General features: G+C 35.1%; 2 protein-coding genes across 2 annotated transcripts; one reads left to right on the top strand and one right to left on the bottom strand.

The window, feature by feature from the left end:
• The first annotated feature begins 1,086 nt into the window (after window positions 1–1,086).
• On the top strand, window positions 1,087–2,828 carry LOC117924777 (transcription factor MYB14-like). Its single transcript, XM_034843491.1, has 3 exons — window positions 1,087–1,171; window positions 2,149–2,388; window positions 2,593–2,828. The coding sequence occupies exons 1-3, from the start codon at window positions 1,087–1,089 to the stop codon at window positions 2,826–2,828; spliced, it is 561 nt and encodes a 186-aa protein (XP_034699382.1).
• Window positions 2,829–10,851: 8,023 nt separating this feature from the next.
• On the bottom strand, window positions 10,852–23,019 carry LOC117925134 (translocase of chloroplast 90, chloroplastic). Its single transcript, XM_034844018.1, has 3 exons — window positions 22,434–23,019; window positions 20,542–20,683; window positions 10,852–13,600 (listed from the first exon to the last, which is right to left on the bottom strand). Exons 2-3 carry the CDS (start codon window positions 20,666–20,668, stop codon window positions 11,331–11,333), a joined length of 2,397 nt encoding a protein of 798 aa, XP_034699909.1. The 5' UTR covers window positions 20,669–20,683; window positions 22,434–23,019; the 3' UTR covers window positions 10,852–11,330.
• Between the last annotated feature and the right edge of the window lie 578 nt (window positions 23,020–23,597).

The raw sequence follows: 23,597 nt of genomic DNA, 5'->3' as shown, positions 1-23,597 counted from the left end.
GTGATATTTGTGAATTGGCTAAAAGCCATTGTGCTTCGTTTCCGTTAATTTTGAATAAAAGTCCGCTTCCTTTTATGGTTATACATTCTGATGTTTGGGGCCCATCCAAAATCCCAACTTTGAGTGACTCATGTTGGTTTGCTACTTTTATTGATGATTGTACCAGAATGACCTGGTTATGCTTGATGAAGACTAAAGATGAAGTGAACTTGTTGTTTCAAAATTTTCATAAAATGATTGAAATTCAGTACAATGCAAAAGTTCGGGTTCTGCGTAGCGATAATGGTGGAGAATATCAGAGTTCTGATCTTCAAAAGTATTTGGAAGGACATGGCATCGTTCATCTGACTACTTGTTCCAATACACCCCAACAAAATGGAGTCGCTTAACGGAAAAATCGGCACTTGTTAGAGGTTGGTCATGCTTCCTTGATAGCAGCAAAAATACTGATATCTTATTGGGGATAAACAATCACATTTGCCGTATACTTGATCAATCGGGTACCTTCCAGCTCAATTGACTTTCAAACACCTCTCCAAGCTCTTACTAATGTCGTAGTTGCCTCAACCGTCACAAATCTACCTCATCGTGTTTTTGGTTGTGTGGCATTTGTGCATCTACACAAAAACCAACACACCAAGTTAACTTTCCATGCATTGCAATGTGTGTTTGTTGGATATGCATTGCACAAAAAGGGATATCGATATTACCATCCTCCAACTCGACAAATGTTTATTACAATGGATGTGGTGTTTCATGAAGATTCGATGTATTTTTCATCTGAGTTTGAACTTCAGGAGGAGTACCATAAGGAAATTCAGACTCTCGATTATAATTATCATATCTCTAAGGATGATGAATCTGGACAATCTGAACTAGTGAACCAGGAAGCGGGTGAATTGGATATGAGTGTGTAGACCCCCACTGGGGCCTCATTCTTCATGCAGCTTGTCTTGCCACGTGGAGGAGCTTTGAGAGACCACTTGTCTGCTCATGGATGGCTGCTGGGAATCAGAGTAGTGGAATTGAGGAGTGAGTGAGAGTTTGACACGTGGCATGGAGATATTCTAAAATCCTTAGGCCGTTATGGAGGAGCGTCTGGCAGCTGCAGTGAAGGGGGGTTGCTTTTTGGACGTGTTTGTTGAGAGTGTGAGGGGTCTGGAGGGCTGCCGTTAGAAGATTTTTGAGGAGAGGGAGCTCGCTAAAGAGAGAGGAACCAGAGAGAGCTGCAGGGAAGTGGAGGCAGCAAGCAGCGGGGGTGAGGTGTTTTTAGTGCTGCCGTTAGATATATTTTGGTGGAGGATACTTTGCTAGAAGAGAGGAAAAAACAGAGGGGAAGGGGATACAAAGTTTTTGGTGAGGGAAAGCAGAGAAGAAAAAGGAGAGAGAAATGTAGAGACAAGAAACCAGAGAGGAAAGTTTGAGAACCAGAGTATTTGAAATCAGCTGTGAATAGGAGAGGAACGAGGATAAACTCACGGGTTTTCTGATTTATTTTTGCCAGAGAGGAGTTCTCCCAGGTGCGGGCATTGTGGTTTTTTCTGTTCATATTTCTCATTACACAATCTCTCATGCATTTTTTTCCTGATGTTTTAGCTTTCATTCACTGTTGGGACATGTTTGCTATGTTGTTCTCTCATTTTCTTTGATTTCACTTGAGGCCATCATGCGCATGAATTCATATGCATCGTGTTTATGCTCTCTGCCATGCCCCTGTAGGCCTATGGATTAATACCTGAAATGGGGTTCAATATGTTGGTTCTCTGGTATTTCTTATTTGTTCCTTCCTTGAAATTTCCTTTGCTTTTACCCCTGCTCCTTCTTATTCCATACATGTTATTTTAAACTTGTGAGTTCACCGTTGAGTTGTGTGAGGCTGGAGGGGAATTTCTCCTTATTGTATGGCCAGTAACAAACATGAGATCGAAGGTCTGCGACTAATGATTGATATACGGATCCCCTTTGGCACCTGAAAAACCATGCTGGTCAAAGCTATTGCAAAGGAGATGATTTTGGCGTGGGTCCTATGGATGTAAAAGTGCACCTAGCCTCATTTCTATTTCTCCGTCCACCATACATATGTGCAGAGGAGTATAGAGAGAAGAGAGTATTCTGTTTGGAGATTTTCTGGGTTAGTGATTGTTTGAGAGCTTCGAAACGGCAAGGGAAGCGGGAGCAGTAGCCAGGCTGCGAGAGGGGACCGAGTCAAAGGGCCTTGGTCTCCTGAAGAGGACGTCATTCTGAGTCGACTGGTGAGTAAGTTCAGGGCCAGGAACTGGAGTCTGATCGCCTGTGGAATTGCTGGGAGATCCGGCAAGTCCTGTCGGCCGCGCTGGTGTAATCAGCTTGACTCATCTGTTAAGCGCAAGCCTATTACTAACGAGGAAGGTCTGAATAATTTGCTGAAACGCTTGAGGAATTGAGAAGTTGTCCTCGAATGAGCCGCCGGCGGCGAAACGCCTCCGCCATCACCAGAATGCCAAGCAACCATTGAAGCTCTTTCACTTTACCTCTCCTCCGATGACCTCTGCAGCATATGCCTAGATAGAGGAGAACCATGATGCATTCTGAAGCTTCTTGGGTTTTATGAAGAGAGCTCGGAGTATATTCAGGTGGACAGAAGGAAGGTATTCATTTGGATAATAGATTTAATGGGACAAGTGATCTATGGGACGAACACAGCAGCTTTGAGCACAGCTTCGCTTGACAATGGGTTGAGTTGTGGCTCTTGCTATGAGGTTAAGTGCGTGAATGACGGAAAACGGTGCCTGCTTGGCTCCCTTGTGATCACAGCCACCAGTTTACGCCCACCAAACAACTCCACATGACTGCAGCCACTGAAGTGGACAGTGAGCACCCACTACCCATTCCATTAACTCCATGCACATATCCTATACCCAACTTGCCCATGCCTATCCCCACCTTTATCCTTCTATACCCTTCACACCCATCTTTTTACATATTCACCACGTGTCAATATCCCCATCCAACTATCCCATCTCCTTTCCAATCGGGCTCGTTTCTAAAGTCCCTATAAATAATCACCTTCGTCCCCCAGTCATCCCTCTCTCTTCATCTTGACGCTTGTGGTCACCCTCTCTCCATTTTCCAATCCCCTTCATCATTGTGGAGTTGTATTGGGGAAGTTCCTAGAATATGCTGTGGACTCAGGGTTGCTTCCTCTTTAAGGCCAGAAGGTTGCTGAACTGAGCTCTGGCTGTGGTTTGGTTGGTTGCATTACTGCTCTTTTGGGTGCTCAAGTTTTTCTTACCGATCTTCTTGATAGATTGAGGTTGCTGGAAAAGAATGTTGAAACCAATCTAAAACAAGGAGACCTATAGGGTTCTGCAAACAGTACACGAGCTTACATGGGGTGATGATCCTGAGCTAGAATTGATTGAACTTCCATTTGATTATGTACTAGGGTCAGATGTAATCTATAGCGAGGGTGCAGTGGATGATTTTGTCAGAGACACTAATGCAGTCATGTGGGGCTCAAACAACAGTTGTTTTGGCTGGAGAACTTCGAAATATGCGTCTAAATGTGGGTGTTTTATTCGAAGTTAAAGGAAATTGCATCTGAAATTAGCTTGATTTGATTTCTAAGTTTCATGTCCTAGAACAAGCAGAAAAGTATTTTAATGAGACACCAAAGTCTTTGAGATCCTTCCAGGTTTATGGTGCCTTTTTAAACTGTTATTCCCAGAAGAAATCATTGGAGAAAGCGGAGGCCTTTATGCAAAGATGAAAGACATGGTTTGAAGCTAATGGACCTCAATATTCTCCAAGCCAAATTGGTGCCTTTATTCTTACAAAGATGAGAGAAACTGCGGAGTCTTATCTTGGGAAGACAGTCTCAAAAGCAGTGATCACTGTGCCAGATTATTTCAATGATGCTCAGAGACAAGCAACAAGGAACGCTTCTGACCTCGTCTACCAGCCTTGACAGCCACTTCCACCAGCATCTGTGAAATATTCTGAAGCTTTGGACGTTAGCTATACTGTTCTAAACAGTAGTCACTTGTATCTATTTGGGGGAGGCAAGGAATCTGAAGGACTTGGGTTCAAGTAGGGTTTTGTATCGATTAGAGAAAGGGATACCAAAAGGAAAGCTTGCAGGATGAGAGCCAGCAGAAGATATCAATAGTGAAAGCATGAATTGGGCATGTGCAGAATGAGTTGCGGTTTCTTGTTCAGAAATCGAACAGATGAAGAATCTTGGAAATGAGGAGGATAAGTTTAGGTTGATTCCCCTAAGAAGGAAGTGCCCATGTGCCTGAGGACGTCAAGAAGCATTGGAGCCCTCATTCACTGCCAGTTCTGGTAGCAATAATCCCCAGGCAGATCTGAGCAGTTCTGCATTGAAACTGGAAGGGAAGTTACCTCTGAAAGTCATTGTGATTCCTGTAGTTCTAGCATGGACTCACTACTCAACATCATATATGGCATTTTGGATTGTTTCCATCACGGCAGCAGCAAAGGTGTTGCCATACTCTATCACCAGAACCAGGATCATGGTCAAAAAGAGGTTAGGAAAATTGCAGCAATGGTTATGGGAAGTGACTATGACGACCACTAATGGGAGATTCAGAAAATCTGTTAGGTTTGAATGGGCTTTCAAAACAGAAGATAAGGCTTGGGATGGAAGCAGGTGTCTTAAAAAAAAAGAGATAATGAAGAGTGGTTTTTTTTTTAAAACCCATGCACCATGGGTATTATGTGTTATGGCTGATCAAAACCATGCCAATGCCCTGCTGAATGGACATCTAGTCTACTCGTTTGCTTCATGGCTTCAGGTTCTATTTGATGCACCAGTCAGAAAAGCACTTAGAATTCCCAAGTCTGGCTCCACTCTGAACTTGGACTTGTTGGTATGGGACTTCACAGCTATCAAATCTGGTTAGAGAGGACACTTCATCAAATCCTCATTAACAAAGATCTTGCATGGCCACCTTTAGCATTGCCACCCTTATGCCACGTGCCATCCCTCATTTCTTTATCCTGTTTTTAAAACGATTTCTCAAACCACATTTTTGTAAATAATTTCCCCAACTTCTTGGTTTTTAAATGATTTCAAACCTCCAAAATTTTCATCTTTAGCCTTTTTCTTAGGTCCCGAAAAATCCGTTTTCCAATAAAATGCATTGTCATTTTCTTCGGCAATACACTTTTCACAACTTCCATGATTTTGAGATGTTTTAAAATGAGTGTGAATTTATTTTCTGTAATTCCAAATAATGGAATCTACAAAATTAATTCACTCAAAATAAATCGGGCTTTGGTGGGGGCCCCACATATGAGATTTATGATTGATTGATTGATTGGTTGATTTAATTGCCATGCATGATTAATTTTATTCTGCTCTATGACATGCTCGAGGTTATTATTTAATTGTGCACTAACCCCTCTCTCTTGATAGCGCATTAATCGTTTGATACCAAGGTATGCACCCACTTTCACTATGATTATTGTCTATGCATGTTTTAATTCTCATACGTGCATGATTGATTTGAGTATTCATTGACTTTCTCATTGGTCGTCATGTTAGCTTCATTTTATTAGTAGAGACCCGACTTTAGGGACTTAGAGGGGTGCTACGGTCTTTACCGTACCTTCCCGATAAGTAACCTGACCCCCGAACCCGAACTGATTTTTCGTAGACCAATCTTTTCCAAAATAAGGAGTCACACTTAGGGTTTTTCTTTCTTATTTTGTTTACCCTCTAAAAATAAAACAAAAATAAGTGGCGACTCCAAGTCATTTCCTTAATCAATAAAAATCCATTTTTTTCAAATAAAATCGAGCTTGCCATCGAGTGGGAAACGCATGAGCCGAAATGCGGGGTCCACAGAGTGGTACAACTCTAGAACCAAGTAGTAATGACCACCCAAAAGCTGAAGATGGGAGAGACAATACAATTGAACCATCTGAACAATTTGGGTCCGAAGATGTCTTCATTGAAATACCAAACTAATCGTCGTCTGCTGAGGGTATTCTTAATTTGGAACCTGATCCATTCATGAAACGGTTACCACACCGTCATAATAGAGGTATTCCTAAACCCACATATGAACCTGAATTGTCTACCAAAGTCAAATATCCCATGAGCAACTATGTGTCTAACCATCGTTTGTCTGAATCAAATAAGTCATTTGTAAATCAATTATCTACTGTAGCTATTCCTAACAGTGTGCAGGAAGCCTTAGTTGATTCAAGGTGGAAAGTAGCCATGAATGAAGAGATGAAATCATTGTAGAAGAATGAAACATGAGAACTCGTAGAATGTCCACCAGGAAAGAAGCCAGTTAGGTGTCGTTGGATCTATACTGTGAAGTACAAAGCAGATGGTAGTATTGAACGATTTAAAGCAAGACTAGTAGTAAAAGGGTACACTCAAACTTATGGAATTGACTACACAGAGACATTTGCACCTGTAGCTAAGATCAACACAATTCGAGTATTATTGTCTTTAGCTGCAAACCTGGATTGGTCATTACAACAGTTCGATGTGAAAAATGTCTTTCTGCATGGCGAGTTATCTGAAAAAGTATATATGAATCTTCCACCAGGATGCATAGTGTCAGAAAAGCAATGTCAGAAGGTGTGCAAATTGAAAAAATCGTTGTATGGGTTGAAGCAATCCCCGAGAGCATGGTTTGGAAGGTTCACAAAGTCAATGAGAGCTTTTGGATATCATCAAAGTAACTCAGACCACACTTTGTTCCTTAAAAAACAACATGGTAAGATTACAACACTCATCGTATATGTGGATGACATGGTAGTTACAGGAAATGATCCTGAAGAAAGAAAAGCTCTGCAAAATTATCTATCTAGAGAATTCGAAATGAAAGATCTAGGTCATCTGAAGTACTTTCTTAGGATTAAAGTTTCTAGATCAAGTGAAGGAATTTTTCTATCTAAAAGAAAGTATGTCTTAGATCTTTTATAGGAGACTGGAATGTCGGGATGTTAACCTATTAATACACCAATAGAAGAAGGTCTAAAATTGTGTGTTGAGCCTAATCAAGTATCAACCGATAAGGGAAGATACCAGAGACTTATAGGAAGATTAATGTACTTAGCTCATACAAGACCAGATCTTGCTTATGCATTAAGTGTAGTGAGTCAATACATGCATAATCTTGGAGAGCAACATATGTGTGAAACCAATGTTTGGTTAATCTTGATTTTGATGATAACAAAACAAGGTTTAGAACTAATGATTATATTTCAAGTGTGATTAGGCAAGACGATTTCCAAAGTGGCAATCACAAAGACAAATCAAGTCAAGGAGAAATCATGAAGAAGAAGACCACCTCAAAGAGAAGTGTTTTTCAAGACCCAAGCTTCATAAGATCTCTTTGTAAGGTTGTTGGTGCACTAGGACTTTCATGCATTTCATTCTTTATTTATGCACCAAAATCATCCAAGAGTAATATTGTTTTAAATATTTTAAGAATTTGATGATTTCATGTTGTTTTCAACTAAAACCTTGTGTTAAATGATTTTCAAACTTGTGTTAAAAAGGTTTTAAGTTGAAAAAGGTTGGGTGTTGAGCCAAAAAATGGCTCAACCGGTTCAACCGGTCGATCGGTTGAAGGAGGCCAAAAAGTCTCTCTCTCCTAGTGGCCTTCTCTTCCCGGTCAAGGTTGAACCTCAACCGGTCGAACCCCAAACGGCTAGTTTGACTTTTCTCTTCTATAAAAAGGTTTCAATCTTCATTGTTTCATGAGCTTAACCTTCCTAAATCTTTCTTGATTATATTTGAGCCTTGAAAGAGTATTTTTGAGTGCACCATTATTTCAAAACTTGCATATCTTTAGTGCACCATTCAATCCTAATTTTTTTTTGTATCATTTGAGTTTAAAGTTCTTGTACTAGGATTTTTGAGAGATCATTCATTTGTAAATATTTGAGAGAAAGTTTCTCAAGTGTGGGGTATCACTTGAGAGGTTGTTCAAGAGTGGGATATCTCTTGAGAAGTGTAAAGGGTGTTTGGAGCCAAAAGTCCAAGAGGGTGAATTGGAACCATAATCCAATTGTATTGCTTGAAGGCTTGGTTTGGAAGCCGTAGATTAGTGGAACCTCAAGCTCAGGATTGAAGCTAGAGGAGAGTGGATGTAGGTCGGGTTGCGCAGAACCACTATAAACTCTTGTGTTTGCATTCTCTCTTCCCTACTCTTTAATTTATATGCAATTGTCTATATATTGATTATTATATACTTGCATATAATTGTCTCTTGCATTCACTTGTTTAAATTTGCGAAAAGAGACCATTACCCTATTCACCCCCCCCCCTCTCCCTCTAGGGTGATTACCATAGGTTGGACTAGCCTCAAATTCCTAACAATATGAATGCAGTCATGCGTATTTTGAGGTATTTGAAGAATGCTCCTGGGAAGGGAATTTTGTTCGAACAAAATGTTGATCATCATAGTATAGAAGTATATACTGATGCTGATTGGGCCAGTGCAGTGGATGATAGACGATCTATATCTGGTTACTTTACCTTTATAGGTGGTAATCTTGAGACATGGAAAAGTAAGAAGCAGAATGTCATCGCTCGTTCAAGTGCAGAAGCGGAATTTAGAGGTATGGCTCTAGGACTTTGTGAGGCATTATGACTAAGACTCCTCTTACAAGATTTAGGTTACCTATCTAGGCAACCAATCTGATTGTTTTGTGACAATAAAGCCGCATGTGACATTGCTCATAATCCAGTACAATATGATCGTACAAAGCATGTCGAGGTGTATAGATTCTTCGTTAAGGAAAAGTTGGATGATAAGATTGTGGAATTGCCTAAGATTCGATCAAAAGATCAATTGGCCGATATCCTCACCAAAGCTGTCTCAAGTCAAGTGTTCTCAAAATTTTTAGACAAGTTGGGCATGTGTGACATCTATGCACCAACTTGAGGGAGAGTGTTGAGATATTATGAATGCTTTCCTTATATCATTCTTTCCTTATGTCATTCAGTGTTGAGATATTAGGAATGTTTAGATATTATGAAAGTTGAGATATTAGGAATATTGAGATATTAGGAAAATTGAGATATTAGGATATTAGTTGTTATTTCCTTATATCATTCTTTCTCATTCTTAGAATGATGATTACCCTCTATATATACTCTGTACATGAACGAATGAAAAAATGAATGAAAAAACTATCATTTATCAATTTGAAGATAATTAATGAATGAAATTTAATTCTTTTTATTATTTTCATATAAAAAATAGTACTAAACAAGGTTTTCAATTTTTATTTTTAAAAATAGTTTTCATTTTTTAATTAATTTTTTAAAAAATATATATATAAAAAATATATATAAAACATATTACCATTTTTTTAGAAAGTATTTTTTAAAATAGTTTTTGAACGTAATTTTTCTTTATTTATAATTTTAAATAGAAAATAATTTTGATTTTCAATTATTTATAAAAAAAAAAAGTTTTAAAAAACAATGAAAAATCCAAATGGTTAAAATAGAATTATTATGGTTGCATAAATAGTGTTGTAATAAAAACCAAAAAAGCTTATATGAAAGGTCAATGAGTATTTTGGTCTTTTGATATCCAACATCATTTCCATCAATTATATAAGTTATATGGACCAAACCTTAATTTTTGCACCCGGCTAGGCCCAAAACATAATTGTCTATAAAAGTAAATTTTTCTAAACCTACCTATGGTTTCCAAAAATCTTTAAGAAAATAAAAAAAAAATATTATGAAAAATGATTTTATTATAAAAAATAAATAATAAAATCCAATATAATTAAAAGTAATTAAAAATTCATTTATGTTTAAAATTTTAATATTTATATAGAAGAGTTAAAATAAGTAAAATGAATTTGAAATAATATTTAAAAATAATTTATTAATTTTAAACTTATTTTTAATTATTTTAAAATATTAATAAGATATTTTTCTAATATTTAATTTTATCATAAAAAAATATAAAATAAAGAAAAATATAATTAAAATTGAAACTTATTTATTTTAAAATTATTTAATATTTATATAAAGAATTAAAATAAAATAATAATTTTAAAATAATATATATAAATAATTTATTGACTTCAAATCTATTTTTTATTTCAAATTTTCTTCTTTATTTTCTTTTTCTCAATTTTTTGGCTTGAATATTGCCTAGAAATACATTTGAGAGTTGTTTAAAAGTAATTTTATGTTTTTAAGACAAAAAGGAAAAATATGTTTGATAATAAGAAAACATAAGATAATTTTCTATTCCTAAAAATATAAAATAAAATATTTTTTGAACATATTTTAGTTATTTTTACTTATTTTTTAGAATTATTTTAAAATATAATTATATAATTATGAAAAATGATTAAAAACAAAATATATCATAAATAAAAATTACTTTTATAAAATATTTAAAAACATAGAAAGTAGGACATTTCAATTTTAAAAAACTTTTAGAATTGTTTTAAAAAAAGACACTTTTTTAAATATTATCCTCTCACCCTTCTTTTCCTAATGAATGCATCTAAGAATAGGAACGAAAATAGAATGGAAACAAGGGTGAATCATAATACCATATAGAAGGATGAATCAAAGCCTGAATTCATTTGCTGATGAGTGATGCCTCAACTAGCCCCTTTTGTCTCTCATCTCTTTATCAAATGTGGACACAAATATTTTCCTGGGAAAACACAAGCTCAAACTGAGGCAAGATCTCATTCTGGGAGACTCCAGCTTCTTGTAACATTGTGGATTAGGATTGACATTATCAGAAATGGCCTTAGCCACCTCATGCACGCCATCCATTACTATGCCTGGGCAAAGCAATTGAATAGTAGCTCAACAGGTAAACAAGAACATGGATGTCATGAATTTCAAAGGATTGGAATACTTTATTTCCACATAGGGCAACAACATCAAACTCAGTAGCATTTGAATAAAATTGAGAAGGGGGGGAAAATTCTTTGTTACCTCTTCTGTTTGGAGTAATTCCAATAGTTACAGAAACTAAACTCACCTCCCATGACTAACTGTACAATTCTCAGCTCAATTTACTAAGTCGAGACCGCCTCAGCCTGATGCCCTGAGTAATTGCCATATTAGGCCCATCGATCGAATGATAGGTTAGAACCTGAAGATGCCAAGGGCTAGATGTTGACCACAGGCTCCCTTTGCCACACTTCCCGAATGGGCTTCTAGTAATCAGCCTCCCTGAAACTCATTTATAAATTTCCTTTCTTACTGGAAAAGAGCCCCATCTATTAACTCTGGATATGGATATCCCTGTCAAACAAGTTTGCTCTTTAAAATAAAAATATTTAATAGGATAAAAATGCAAAACAGATTATTCCTTTCCAGATGCTTCAATGCTTGGACCATCAGCTGCTCTTCTCCGCAACAGCGCCCTGAAAATTGAGAAGAAGGCAACCAAAGCTATCTCCATATGTTCGGAGCTGCTTGATTTTATACAGATCTGCCCCATTTTCCGGCTGTTTAAGTTGGCATTTATAGACATTCTCGTGCCTCGGCTAGATCGGAAGTCAGACTGAATACTGCCACTCATTACCATCTCTTTGTTAAGAGATAAGAGTGCCATGTTCAGGCTGGCACTATCCTTCCTAGCAGGGTAGTCCCTCCCTCTCAAAGTAGCTCCAAAACTCCCACCATAAGCAACTTGTTCAAGACCTCCCATTTGACCAACATTCATTACAAACTTCAGTCTCTTTCCAATGGAAATGGTATCTTCAAGCTTGGCACCAACACAGTACTTGTTTCTGAATGAAGTCATTGAAAACCCACATTCAGTTAAATTGTGCTTCAAGTTCCTCATCTTTGTATTGCTGTGAACTGTATAGATCAGGTCTTTACCAGCAGATTGAACATCAAGACCCACAAAATAGTTTGGACCCCTGGGATCTGTATAGACTGCAGCACACTCCGATTGAATACTGAAATCCTGTTTGTCCTTGCTCATTTGTCCTGTGACTGAGGCGATGAGGTTCCCTTTCAAGTCCATAGTTGTCTCCAAGTTTATTCCATCAAAGCCCACATCATGATCCCATCCATGTGGATCAAGAACAGGTCTTACCAGCCACTGGTCACTCATAACAAGGCAACGATACCTGTGTGCAGGGCAATCCGAGTCAAAACTCAGAGGGACTGCCATATCTGGTAACATAACCGCTTCTGGATATGCCTCTTTGTTATCAGGATTATCGCTGTCGGCCAAACTTACCTCTCTGGAAAGTTTGCTTTCCCTTCGCCTCTGGGCCTCCTCTTTCACCTGTTTCTTCAAATAAAGGGTCTCCCTATAGTCTAGCTCATCGAGATAGTCCTTCTTCTGAGAGCTAGTCAATCTCTCAAATTGAGATTTTGTCAGAATTCGTATTGGAGGTAACTGATCATACTCACCCACTTCCTCTTCCTCCGAAAATAGAATCTCATCAATTTCATTGTCTGTTTCACTTGGATCCAATGTGGAGCGATGTCGTAGAAAAGATGAGAGAAGATGGGGCAGAGAAGGGAGCCGAGTATTACTCGATGGCCCAAGTTGAATGCTGTGTTGAAATCTCAAGAGAGCATTAGCATCATTTAGAACTTTGGTACATAGGCACAATAACAAAAACTGAGATATCCAAACCTGTCCATTTGGAAGAATTTTCTTCCCCATGACATTAGTTCTACAATAGGGATGATTCTCCACCAAGAGCACAGGGTTTTCCAACCTTGTGTCAGACACAGCCTGCTGTACATAGTGTTGTACCAGATCTGTGCACTGAGTCACATAAGATTCATAGTTGACAGGGAAACCATTTGGACCTTCAGGAAGATCTGAGGAGCAGTGTGTCATGACTAGGATAGTGCTGAACCAAATAGCAGGACCAAACACTTCTGTAATAAGCTTCAAAAGGGGGAAGTCACTATAGCCCATGTTTATGAGGTCAAGGCGTTCAAAATATAAAACAATGTCTGGAGGGGATTTTCTTATGAATCTCTTCACAGATAGCAGAATTTTCCTATTCCTTCTCACATTACTTGTATTGGAGGGCAACAGACCTGGGGTATCAATGAAAGTTATTTTAATTCCATTCACAGTTCCGACAACCTCTCTGATGCGGTCAGTGGCAGGCTGAAATGCATCAGTCACAGCCTTTGCTTGATCAAAAATAGAATTTATGGTTGCACTCTTTCCAACACCTGTTTTCCCCAGGACAAGTATTCTAAATGAGAAATCCAATTCAGGTAAGCCAGCTGCCTCTTGTTCTTCTGCAATTGCTCTAGCTTTACCACTTCTAAGATTAGCTCTTTTCAGATCTGATTCCCCAGCTCCTATCAAAGTTGCTAATTGTAACCGATATAAGACCTTTGCCACCACTAGATTATCTTGTGACTGGCCAATCCGTTGGAGAAGACGCAAGAACTTGACTTGCAGATCCTCAACCTTTGACAATGGATCCATCCTTTTTCCATCAGTACCATGATGAGACAGATAAGAACCTTCACCAGGAAGTGGCTGTGGGGAGGAATGAAGTTGATTTTCCTGATTGCTATTAGAATGGTGAGATGTATTAGCAGGTGCAGGTGGTGCTACCAAATTGGTAGTGTGATCAGACCCTGATAAATAAAATGGCATAAGTCTTGTTGGTGAAAATTTACTAACATGGAACACCTTCAACCCATATATTAAAAATCCAGTTTCAATGTTCAAGCCAGGTTTCAACAATCTTGCAACCAGACAACCAAAAATTACCATTTCTCAGTTTTAAAAAAAATGTGGCCTGAGCATCACATGCTACACCTTGTGTACAGAAAGATATGAGATTTGAGCATCTTAGGTTATACCATATTATTAGAATGAGAACATCATGTAATAAAGCCACCTAAACAGTGTAATTATAGCAAAAATATAAGTTGGATGGGAGCCTAAAAGGAGTTTAATCAACTCCAAATGATGTGGTCATGCTAATGAGTCAAAACCTATGTAACATGGGTTCAGGGTGTGGGTGTTGGGTACGGGTATATCCAGGTGTCTAATCCTTTCCACCTACAAATTTTAGGATATTGGGAGTCGGCTAAAAAGAATCTTAATTAGGGGTGTGAATACTGGATATGACATAGGAAAAGGAAAAAGAAGAAAAATCAATTAAACATCAATAAAAAAGGATATCTTGGATAAGAACCCTTATTCTTTTCTTTTCTTTTCTTTTCTTTTTTATCCTTATTTTTTCTTTCTTATCCCTATTTGTCTTTACAAAAGTTCACTTCCAGTAATCTGTTCTTTCTTAATGTTATCATCTGCTAAGTTAGTCAAAATTAAAAAGTAAATCTATTAAAAATTTAACGTCAAATAGACAGATCCAAAGGAAAGTAGGAGTATTTGACAAGGGTTCTATAACCACCACCTCCAGTCATGTCATGTTGACATGGGTGTGCTAGGTGAAGTTGGAGGATCCAGGTATCATAGGTCAAAAGATGCAAAACCCAACCAACATGGCCAAATCTCATAAATTGGTAGAGTATTGCATGCATGAAAAGCACATTTTATGAATTGTTGAGTACAATTTGATCAATTAAGGAAAGCATCTTTGCTTTTTCACAATTTGGGGTACGCAAATAAATATTTCAGAAATTTCTAGCATTGTATTGTTCAATTCTACAAATAAGAAAGCAATTAGTGGAATGGATCAATAGTGGTGACTCCAAACACTCATATCTGAGTTTCAAACAAAAGATATGTTATAACCAATGATATTCAGACATTTTAATTTCAATCAAAGTAACTATTTCCACATGATACAACAAACATGCGGGTGTGAGATTTGTGTCATTGTATTGGATATGGCTATTTAGTTGCATTATCTCTTTCTTTAATTTCATTTAAAAATCCCGTTTATATTGCTTCAAATACATTTATTCCTCTCTTTATCTCTTTCTTAATTTTAAAAAAAATTATACTAGACAATAATATAAAATAAATTATAATAAAAAATAAATTAATTTCTAACTCTAATAACCAAAGTGTTTTATCTCTTTCTTAATTTTTTTTAAAATCATAATATGTAAAATTTAAAGATAAATATAATAATTAATAGCATAAAAAATCTAAATAGAATATCAAAATTAATATCTTAAAAAATCTAGAGATAAATTATAATAATTAATATAAAAAATTAAAAAAAATTCATATGATAAGAAATTAAATATGAATAGTATCTTATTAATATTTAATCTATTAGAAAACTTTAATTACAAAATCAACATAAATTTTAAACTAATCAATGTTTATTGGCATAATATTATCTTTTTTTTTTTTTAAACATCCTATTAAAATAAAAGACATTATAAACAAGTTTTTAATGTATAAGGAGTAACATCAAAGTAAAATAATACTTAACATCTTATTAAAATGGAAAAGATATAATAAATATATTCTCTAATTACAATTAACCATATAGTATTATAGATGACTTATACTTATCTTTCTATGCTTATATTTAGTGTTAGTTTATTTTTCGCTAATATTGTATCTAAATACTTGTACCCATAGTTGAGATCCTTTTCAGTTAAAGCCCCATGTCCAAAGACTTTAGGATGCAAAGGATCCGACATCTAGACATGTACCCGCACTTGACACCTGTATCCAAACCCATGTAACATAAGTTATAACCAAGAAGGAATAGGGTTCACAAACTACAAAAGAGGATAGAAAACTGGCAAAAGGATCTATTTTATGTTGTTCATAGGAGAAGCTTTGCATTTTACTCCTATGAAAATCATTAAGCTTTTTAAAGTGATTATTGCAAGGATTGAGTGCATTCTAAGAAGCATTAAACCTAATTTGCTTTTTTCATTTCACCCCACACATTGAAAAGTAATTCAATAATGATTAATGGCCATTAAATTTGTAGCAATGTTCTAATTAAGTGGTATGCTTTTTGAAAAACATGGTTAAAAGCTAAGGGAGATATCCAAATTAACACAAGTGATCCAAAATCATGATTATGAGAATAAGAATGGACCTTTCCACACATCATACATAAATTTGTCTTGTTAATCCAAACCCAACCATTGAGAGGCCTTTTTCATGATTTTTGAAGAGAAAAGGCAATTAAGAGAACCCCTTGAGTAACTCTCCTTCAACACAAGGATCCACGGTATTGCTGGGAGACCTAGCACTAAAAGCCAAATGCAAGAATGTAGGCTACCTAAACCCCAAAAGAATAAGAATAAGTTTTTTTGAAAAATAAAAAATAAAACCAATTTAGTTTCATAATGAGACCAATTGAGGAAAAGCTCCTACTAACAAGGACAAAAATATCGGTTTTGATGGATATATTGGTAACTTGATTTATGAAAATATTGATGGATATTTTGACAAAAATTGATCAAAACTTATGGACATATTAGGAAAAACTCTTAGAAATTATATCAATAATATAATAGACATTTTGAAGTTGTTTTGTTGAAGAAATTGATATATGTATTATACAATTTTTGATATTCAACAATAGTATTTAGAATTTGAAAGCATATTATGGATGTGTGTGTGTTTATATAAAAGCATACGTTGATTCGGGTGCTGATGGAGATGCATATTATCAGAATGCACCTTTTCTTTCGGTAAAGCTTTGATTGTTCGAACTATATTCAATGACATAAAAGAAATGATGATGCATATATAAGTATTTTTATTTTAAAATATTAATAATTTTATTCTAATTATTTTACTAATATATATATATATATATAATATAAATATACATAACTATAAGATATTTACATTAATCTATAATGTTTATAAAGTAGATACATATAAAATATGCATCCTTAAATAACAATAACTTAGATAGCTTGGTGGCATGGGCGTCATTTTATATACTACAGTTCATGGGTTCAATTCCCATCCCTGCACTTCGGCCACACACAACATTAAAAAGAAGTATTTAAACATCAAGCAGTCATAGCACAAGCAGCTAAAAACGTGCTGGGATGGGCTGCATAGCACAGTGCGGTGAGTTGATGATGGTGGGCCATGTGTGGCCCAGTAATATTTTGAAACTCAAAGCATCAGATGGCTGATGTGGCATTGACAAATCGGCATTTCACCCAAAATATCAGGAAAATATAGCTATTTTGACTATAAATCGGTGATAAATTGCATATATCGTGGAAATATCAGACTATGAATATTTCTCCTATGTGTTGGAGGCTGCCAATACATGATATATCAGCAAAATGTTGTTGACAAATGGCAACATTTTCATCCATGCCTAAAACACCCCCATACAATGAAAATTTACAAAATATTATATAAAGGTGGATGAAATGGAAAAGGACTAGAGAAACTCCAGCAAGAGGACCACATATGACAATATCATTGGTTCACCTAGGAATTCAAGCAAATTATACTGATAGAAACCATCCAATTTCAAATGTGTAGAAGGAATGGAAGTGCCAAAACATATTTTTAAAGTATTCCAAGAAGGAAAAACATTTTTTTTTTTAAAATTCTTTTTGGGTTGGGGTGTGGATTTTGGACACCCATGGAAGTTGCCAAAGAGCAAATTTCCTCCAATTTAATTTCTCAAACTTGCTTTTTTCATCAACTCTATAGTATGGTAGTTGTTAAGCAACTCAAAAGGAGAGACTGATTTTTGCTGAATAGATAAGCGAGGAAGAGTCGAATGGGTCATTTGCTTCTTCACTGCCCTAAAGCAAGAATGCTATGACTTGATCTACTCCATTTTTAGAGTGGCATGGGTCATGAACTCACCAGTTAAAGGGAATTTGTTGAGTTAGCATGGCTCATTTGTTGGCAAGAAGTGGAAAAAAGCTAGGAGGGTCACCCTCTTGTATTTGTCTTGGACTTTGTGGAAAAAAAGAAACATGAGGGCATTTCATGATGTTGAATAAGAGGGCATTTGTTGGACCAAGCAATCAAATATGATTTTATATCCATATTTTTGGGTTAGGTTAGGATGTACAAAGAGGATATAGATCATTCTTTGGCTATGATTGATTTTGTAGGGTAGTTGAGCTTCAAGTAAGGAGAGAGATTCTTTTTTGTTTTTTCTTTCCTTGAATAGCCTAAGCGGCTATTGTACACAATGTGCACTTTGGTGCACCTCCTTATAGGCATTATTTAAATATATACTTTTTTTTTTTTTTACATATAAAAAAATTATCCCAAAACTTAAGTTTTTAGAATTTTGGTTGACAATGTATATAATGCTCTAACGCCTTCCCTCACATGTCGGGGCTCTACGCTCTTTCTTTTTTGTGGTAAGCGCAAACTTTGGCATAAACAAATCACATTTTTGTGATCTAACATAATTAGGCAAATAACTTGCTCGGGTGAAGACTTAATCCCAAGACTTGCAGTCTATGTTACATATATTTAGTTACAAATGTCAAGTGTGGGCACATGTCAAGGTGTTGGATCAATTGTATCCCAAAATCTTTGGACATAGGGACTAAGCTGAAGAGGACCTCAACTATGGTTTGGCTACTTGGATATAACATTAATAAAAAATAAATTAACACTAGATATAGGCACAACAATTTAAGGATAATATATCTATTATACAACATGCTTAATTGTAGTTAAAAGTATATTTATTATATATTTGCTATTTCAATAAGATGTTAAATGTTATTTTACTTCGATGGTACTGCTAATTGTACATGAAAAACATATTTATTATAGGTCTTTTATTTTAATAAGATGTTGAGAAAAATCTTTACAAAAATATTATACCACATTATTAATAAATTTTGATTAGTTTAAAAATTAAAAAATTCATATTGATTTTATGATAAAAATCTTCTAATTCACTAGATGTTGATAAAATATAGTGCATATTTAATTTCTTATCATGCAAAAAATTTAACTTTTTTATATTAATTATTATAATCTATATCTATATTTTTTAAGAGATTAGTTTTGATATTTATTTTTAGATTTTTATGCTATTAATTATTATATTATGATATTAAATTTTATCTATTATATATAAATATAAAAAGATTAAGAAAGAGATAGAAGTTCATTCGGAAAAAAATTATTTTTCCATTGCAACTTATGTTATATTATCATTTGATATAATTTTGAAAAATTTAAGAAAGAGATATTGAGCAAAATAGTTGTATCTAATGCAACATAAACATAATTAAAAAAATTAAAGAAAGAGATAAAACAGTCACAAGTTAAATAACCATATTAGATGCAATATCAACATGTCAACATGGATCTCACTTTCGCACCCAAGTTTTATTATATCAACATGGGTATTTTAGTTGCAATTAACGTGTCTGTGCATTACAACTTCCAATTAACTAGAGATCTAATACCATATTGGATAACTAGTTATCTTAAAAGTTTAAGCTATTAAGATTTGGATTCACAATATGTATTATGCTCCAACTGTAGTCAACAAGTTTTATTTACTTTGGCAAACAATAGGAAAAGTGGCCAATGCTAAAGAACATTTGAAGTTGTTAAAACACTGCCATAGGTTACAACACAGAATAGAACACATCATCACATGGAAATGCCTAAATGAGAACTCCAAAAGCTTCAAATTCCCCTCTCTAACAAAGGAGAGTTTAATAGATATACTACAAAAACTTAAGTAGCTGTTATTTTATGTCACATTTATTTCAACTATAAAGTTAATCTACTTCACAATGTCAACCTATATAAATTCATCAGTTATGAGATTCATTTGATAGTGAAGAATCTCAAAGATGATATTGTCATTATTTACAAATGATTCGTAACTTCGATTAAAAGCAGAGTGTATTCAAATTGGCAATTTTCTTAGATTCCTCCTACTTCTTTGTCAACCAAAAGACAAAATCTCCATTTCCTTGTACACTTCCATGGTTAACCAAACAACTCTTGGGAAACAACTTTCATTGCCAGGTTTGTTATCCACTTTCCTTCTAAACTTGCCACACAATCTGAGGGGATCTTAACCTTCCTACATTGTCATAAATCAAGAACTACATGTTGTCATGCCTGTATTATTCTTCATTGCCTCTATTTTAACTATCATATTTAAAGTAATATACCTCATCAGTGATGGTTCCTCCTCATCCATACAAACTATCTATTAAAAGATGTAAAGGATTCATGATAAACATCTTCATACAAGAACTAAACTACCATCCAATCAAAGGATTGCTATTTAATCTCACCAACTTGCTAGCATAAAGGAAGTCTGTAACTATCAACTCAAGTTCAAGTTTAGTAATTAGCACAAGGGAAATAGTGAGGAATAACAAAGCTCGTTAAAATTAGGATGGGTTTATTTCCATTCTACCCTTTACTTATCTAATTCATGCTGTGGGATAACATATCCCTTTTGATAAGTAAAAGCATCATAAATACAATGGCATGGAGTAGAGAAGGAAAAGGTAGAAAAGTCATACAACAATCTTAAATTGGGAAATGAAACTAAATTAACATCTTTAGAAGGTCAATGCACCTTAAAAATAATGGATCTTCTAAATAATAATCATACGTGTTACCAAGGGAAGGAACAAGGTGATACCTCTATCACCAAATTCTTCATCAAGAGATTCCTCAGCAAAAAAACCCGTACTTCCAGGCAATGGTCTTGAGGAGACCAATGACTTGGATATTATTTGAGAGAAAACCCAATCCTTGATACTCTTCATCCTTCCTGTAGAAGTCTAGAAAAGGTGGAAATTAAAAAAAGGTTAGTATTGATGTATACCTTGAATTGCTCCTAGAGGAAAGGATAGAGAAAGCATATAAAATAAATAAATAAAAATGAAACAATAGATCTTTTTGAGAATTAATAATAAAAAATACTAATAAAAATCAATAGAAAATTTTCACTTACAAATATTTGGTAACAATAATCAAAACACAACTATATTTATTTACATTGATGAACTTCAACATGAATCTCAAAAAAAAAAAATATATCCAGCCATATTTTTCAATGCAAGCACTAAACAAACTGATAGCAAAACCTCAACAAGGATTTCCTTTCTATATTTGTTTCCCAAGACACTAATTATGTTGCCATTTAGTTAATTTGTAATCAAGAGTTGCATCCTATAGTTTAGACATTCAATTAACAAGAAGACCCTTCTCAATGTTCTAATGATTTTTTGTGATGCAATTACTTCCAATGTTTAGCTCATAACCTAAACTTCTAAGTTTTACTGGTTTATAGGTCTTCTTGGTTATGGTAAGTTTCTAATATACTGTAAAAGAGAGCAACACCAGAAGATTCTAGAATTATCACAATTCAAAGAAATTCTTGATAAAAGGCTATGGAAACATAATGTTTACATCCTTCTCTCCTTGCATACGATCAAAACAAGTTCACCAAAAGGGCCACTTTAGGGTTTCTGCTGCCATTAATCTCATTTTGTCCCAAAAACTCATCTCTTGAATGAAGCTAGAAGAAATTTACTTTCCAACATTCTTCTATCTTGATAACTCATCTCTCTCTTTCTCTGTGTGCATATATATATATATATATCTTAGAATCCCTCTCTTTCTCACACACAGAGAGTTATAAAGCTAAAAGAAACTTGCTTTACAAGACTCTTCTTAACATGCCCCCCATGCCATGGAACATCATGTTTAAACCCCTTTCTCCTTGCTTATGACTGAAACAAGTTGACCAAAACGGCCACTCTTGGGCATCTCCTGCCACTAATCTCATTCTTAACTCTCTCTCTCTCTGTGCAAAGCATCCAAAAGAAACTTTCCAATGCTCTTCTTAATGTTATAATAATTAGAATCCCATTCTCCCCAAATCTTCCTTAATAAATATTTTTATAGGTAATTTTTCTCTCTAATTGATAGCATTGGATTGAAGCCAAAAGCAACTTGCTTTCCAATACTCTGCTTTATGTCTTAATATTTTCTGAATCGCTTTCTCCACAAATTTCACATAATGGCTCATAATTTCCTTTCTTATAGGTAAATTCTTTTGGTACTCTCTCACCCTCTCTTCTCTCACTCATTGATCTCTAATTAATCTCATAAGAATGAAGTCAAAAGAAACTTAATTTCCAATACTCTTCTTATGTCAAACATTTTCTGAATCACTTGCACCCTAAAATTTCACTCAATAGGTTGTAAGTTTTTATAGGTCTGTTTTAAATTCACCAAGTTACTTATTATCAGTTCCAATTCACCTTCCCAAAAGAAAATTTTAATACACTTATTTCACGTATTAGATCTTTTATGAATCACTCTCTTCTCAATCTTTAGAGACATTTAGAATTATACGGAAAAATCAGTCTTGTATAAACATATAAAATAAAATACACCCCAAAAAAGAGAAACCCAACATCATCAGTTGGGAAGAAGAGTTAGTAATCCATAAGAACAACACAGTAACCTATCAGAATTCCTAATATTTATCCAATTCATGAGCCATACAAGGCAGATGGTTACCAGATGAGAGACTCCACAACGGATGCTCCACTTCACCCGCCCCAAGTATCAAGTCAATGAATTTAACTTCGCAAAGTCAGAATCGACCAACGTCTCGAACCACTAGCTATACTCTAGAACCCATATAACAGATGGGTTCAATTCAACTTATCTTCTTCTTCACACCACAATCCCACCACAAATAATCGATACCCACTACACATTTCCATCACCAGACGCCAAATTCCAACTCAAACCTACTATTTGATCGGAAATCAACAGAAAGCCGTCGAAGAAAATCTCTAGAACAAGGAAATATTTGACGAAATCTACAATCCCGAATTGGAATACAATTTGAATACAGACTAACTTTCGAACCCTAAGAAGAGCCGCACCACACCGAACCAACAAAACTGCATGCAACGTCGGACAAAAAAAAAAATAAAAACCCTAGTTTTCTCAAGAACAATGAATACAGCAATAGCTAAGACCTCGGAGAGGAAGGGGCATTTTGGGGAATTTCATGGTTTTAACACAGCTGAAGACAAATACAAACATGAGGTCGAGGAAGCTATGAAGAAGATTAGATAGACAAGACACGGAGCCTTGGCGGTAGTGATTTTCTGCCTGGCTCTTCTATTTTAAAAAAGGAAGGGTTATATGATCATGTACATCCGGGACCACGGAGCTCCTTCTTTGAGATTCTTACACGTAGAGGGGAATCTCAGAATTGATCTCTGGTCTCTGATACGACCATGGAAAAATATGGTGGACTGGGCCAGCGGAGTGATGCTTCCTTGGGTTGGGTTCAGCCCATACAACCCAAGATGGTAACAACACGTTAAAGAAATCAAAGTCTAATGGAAAATAATATTTTATTTTATTTTATGAAAGGAGAATACGAAATAGAATACTTATAAATAGGATTGAAAGATGAGTCATAGTAATCTTCAAAGCTAAACCATCTAACATCAGTAGAAAAATTTGATCATCAATTGATTGATTCTAAATTATAAATATCTTTCACAGAATGATTGATTCTAAATTATAAATACATTTTTTACAATCTATTATTCTTTTTGTTTTATTATAATATGACGACAATCATAAATATATAGATCATAAGACAACTTCAAAAGATCCCCCATTAATAACACAATAGAATTAGAAATATTACTTTTTTTA

This window comes from Vitis riparia, chromosome 11 (genome assembly GCF_004353265.1).
Source record: "Vitis riparia cultivar Riparia Gloire de Montpellier isolate 1030 chromosome 11, EGFV_Vit.rip_1.0, whole genome shotgun sequence".
Taxonomy (NCBI): Eukaryota; Viridiplantae; Streptophyta; class Magnoliopsida; order Vitales; family Vitaceae; genus Vitis; species Vitis riparia.
This window is presented reverse-complemented; position numbering and strand designations above follow the sequence as displayed.